The sequence below is a fragment of the Hypoxylon fragiforme genome (genome assembly GCF_022984875.1).
Source record: "Hypoxylon fragiforme strain CBS 206.31 chromosome Unknown GGS25scaffold_8, whole genome shotgun sequence".
NCBI classification, from domain to species: Eukaryota; Fungi; Ascomycota; class Sordariomycetes; order Xylariales; family Hypoxylaceae; genus Hypoxylon; species Hypoxylon fragiforme.
The window spans coordinates 1,578,916-1,581,331 of NW_026054763.1; the positions used below are offsets into that span (position 1 = coordinate 1,578,916).

General features: G+C 50.4%; 1 protein-coding gene across 1 annotated transcript; it reads right to left on the minus strand.

Annotated features, from left to right (window-relative positions):
* Positions 1 to 1,330: 1,330 nt before the first annotated feature.
* GGS25DRAFT_503584 (Snf7 family protein) lies at positions 1,331 to 2,416 on the minus strand. Its single transcript, XM_049262084.1, has 3 exons — positions 2,147 to 2,416; positions 1,773 to 2,066; positions 1,331 to 1,678 (listed from the first exon to the last, which is right to left on the minus strand). The coding sequence occupies exons 1-3, from the start codon at positions 2,195 to 2,197 to the stop codon at positions 1,397 to 1,399; spliced, it is 627 nt and encodes a 208-aa protein (XP_049113899.1). The 5' UTR covers positions 2,198 to 2,416; the 3' UTR covers positions 1,331 to 1,396.

Consider the following 2,416-nt stretch of genomic DNA (forward strand, 5'->3'; position numbering starts at 1 on the left):
ATGGATATCTGCTCTTCAGGATCAGTAGTAGTTCTCTACACAACAAGGAGTCTGCTTCAATGAATCAATCAACAACACATCTCAAAATTGTGCCGTGCATAGATGTTTTTTTTTTTTTTTGGCATTGTAGTGAGGAAGTAGAACGCTGCTCGGCCCGCCCTATACACATCTTGTGCAACTATTATCACGCATTCCCAGACTCCAATTACTACCATGAGCGTCTATCTCTGTGTGAGTTCATGTCCAATGTTCATCATCCAAGAGTAGCTACTCTACATTCAGGTGTAGGTACACCTCCTGAGGGCATCAACATAAAGGGGCTTAGAATAGGGGGGAACAATGGGTGCTTTTCGTTGCACATTATTTGATGTAGGTTGGTCATAGACAGACTACCAACAAAATGGATGCAAGCTACCTAGGTAGGTACTTTAGTTAGGCCAAGTAAAAACTGATGAATAGGGCCTACGAGTTGATATCTTAGGTACAATACAATACAATAGAAGTCAGGTCCAAGGCGCACCAAGCTATTACTCACTTACCTACCTAGGTAGGTAGGTTAGGTGCATACGCCCCGCCCCTCATGGTATGGTATTATCACCAAGTCCAGTCTGTCTGTCTGTCTGTCTGTCTGTCTGTCTGTCTGTCTGTCTGTCTGTCTGTCTGTCTGTCTGTCTGTCTGTCTGTCTGTCTGTCTGGTCTGTAACTATATCTTAGGCATGGAAGGCTGTTTTCCTTTTTTGATATTCACCTTATCTATACGTGTGACTTTAGGTAGGTATGTAGCATTATATATATCAAGTAACTATGTCAAGCTACCTAAGTAGGTACCTACTAGGTTAGGTACAGTAGGTAGCAACACTCCAACAGTTACCCGCTGCTTCTTTGCTTTCTTGATTCATTACATTGACACCAAGCGTACCACAAACACAGTAACACAGACGAGACGCCCTCTCCCAGTTCTTGCGTGTAAGAGTTCTATACCTAGCTATAGTAGGTTAGCTAGCTACCTCCATTCCCATTCTTCGGCAGTGTCTTTGGGGTGGGCGATGCGATGGTATTCGCAGCGTACCATCGCAGCGGGGAAAGAAAAGAGTGCCTAAGCCAACACAAAAAAAAAAAAAAAAAAAAAAAAACCGAGAAAAGGGGGGAAAGGAAAGGAAAAAAAAGCCGGAACGCCAAACATATCCCCTTATGTCGTCATGCTGATAGTAAAATTCTACCGTGATTCGAAGCAAAAGCAAGAATCCAATGCCACACCTTCTGACATGGGTCGGTCGTATGTAGGTATGTATATTCACCCCGCCACCTGCGGAACACACTCGCCCTCCCCCTCCCCCTCATCTCCGCCACCTCCGCCGCCGCCGCTGCCGCCGCCGCCATCATCGCCATCGGCTTTCTAAGCCCTGAGGGCGCGCAGGCGCTGCTGGAGGGCGTCCTCCTCCTCGGCGGTGGGCTCGTTGGCCTGGGGCAGGGCGGGCTCGGCCTTGCTGGGCTGGGCGGAGTTGAGCTGGGAGTTGAGCTGGACGCCGGCGTCGTCGGCGAGCTTGCCGAGGAGCTCGTGCACGGCGTCCTCGGACACCTGCTGCGAGGTCGTCTGCGAGATGGCGTCCTGGTAGATGCCGTTGTTGACGGCGTATTCCTCGTTCTGCTGCTTGAACTGCTCGAGCGTCATGAGGGTCTGCGGGGGGTGTTAGCACTCGAAATCTATGTATACATATGTGTATATGTTTGAATGATTTCAAAGAGTGGAGAGAGATGATATGGAAACGTACACGCTCGGGGTTCATGTTGCGCTGGGCCGCGGTCATAGTCCGGGAGGATTGGCCCATCATGTGCGTCATGCGGTTCATGGCGTTGTTGGCCTGGATCTGGGCGACGCTCAGCTCCGCCATGTCGGCCATCTGGTCCATCTGCTGGGCGAGAGCCTGCTTCGAGAGCAGCATCTTGGCCTTTTGATACGCCTTCGCGGTGTCGCCCTTCTTCAGCAGGTCCTGGATCTGCTTCTTGAGAAGCGGGTCCTGCTTCGCGGCCTTTTGCGCCTCTCGCCGTGCTTGCTTCGCTTGGAACTATACAGAAGGCATGGAGTATTAGTATATTGATCGGAGAATTATGGGCGGGCGTCCAAAGGAGGCGAAGCAGAACGTACGCGAGCTTGGAATTCGACTTGTGTGTCGCGGGCGAGTTGTCGATTCGACATTATGATGATAGGGTCCGGGGGTGGAGGCTAGAGGGGGTTGGTTGTAGGTTGACTCTGTTGAGCGATCAATCTGGATTGGTCGCAATGTATCGATGTAGGTGCCTAAAGTGACGAGGTAGAATCACCCAGAGGATCGTTGAAAGGGGGTTCGGTTGAGGGGATCGTCGTGGTTGGTGATTGATGATAAAGTGAATTAAGAAGAATGATGTTTCATGGTCT

Bases quoted from the DNA above. Each gene is read 5' to 3' on its own strand.
- GGS25DRAFT_503584 (XM_049262084.1), bottom strand. From the start codon at position 2,197: ATGTCGAATCGACAACTCGCCCGCGACACACAAGTCGAATTCCAAGCT. The intron at 2,067-2,146 runs GTACGTTCTGCT...CCTTCTGTATAG, and splicing joins AAGTCGAATTCCAAGCTCGC to TTCCAAGCGAAGCAAGCACG. The intron at 1,679-1,772 runs GTACGTTTCCAT...CACCCCCCGCAG, and splicing joins GCAACATGAACCCCGAGCGT to ACCCTCATGACGCTCGAGCA.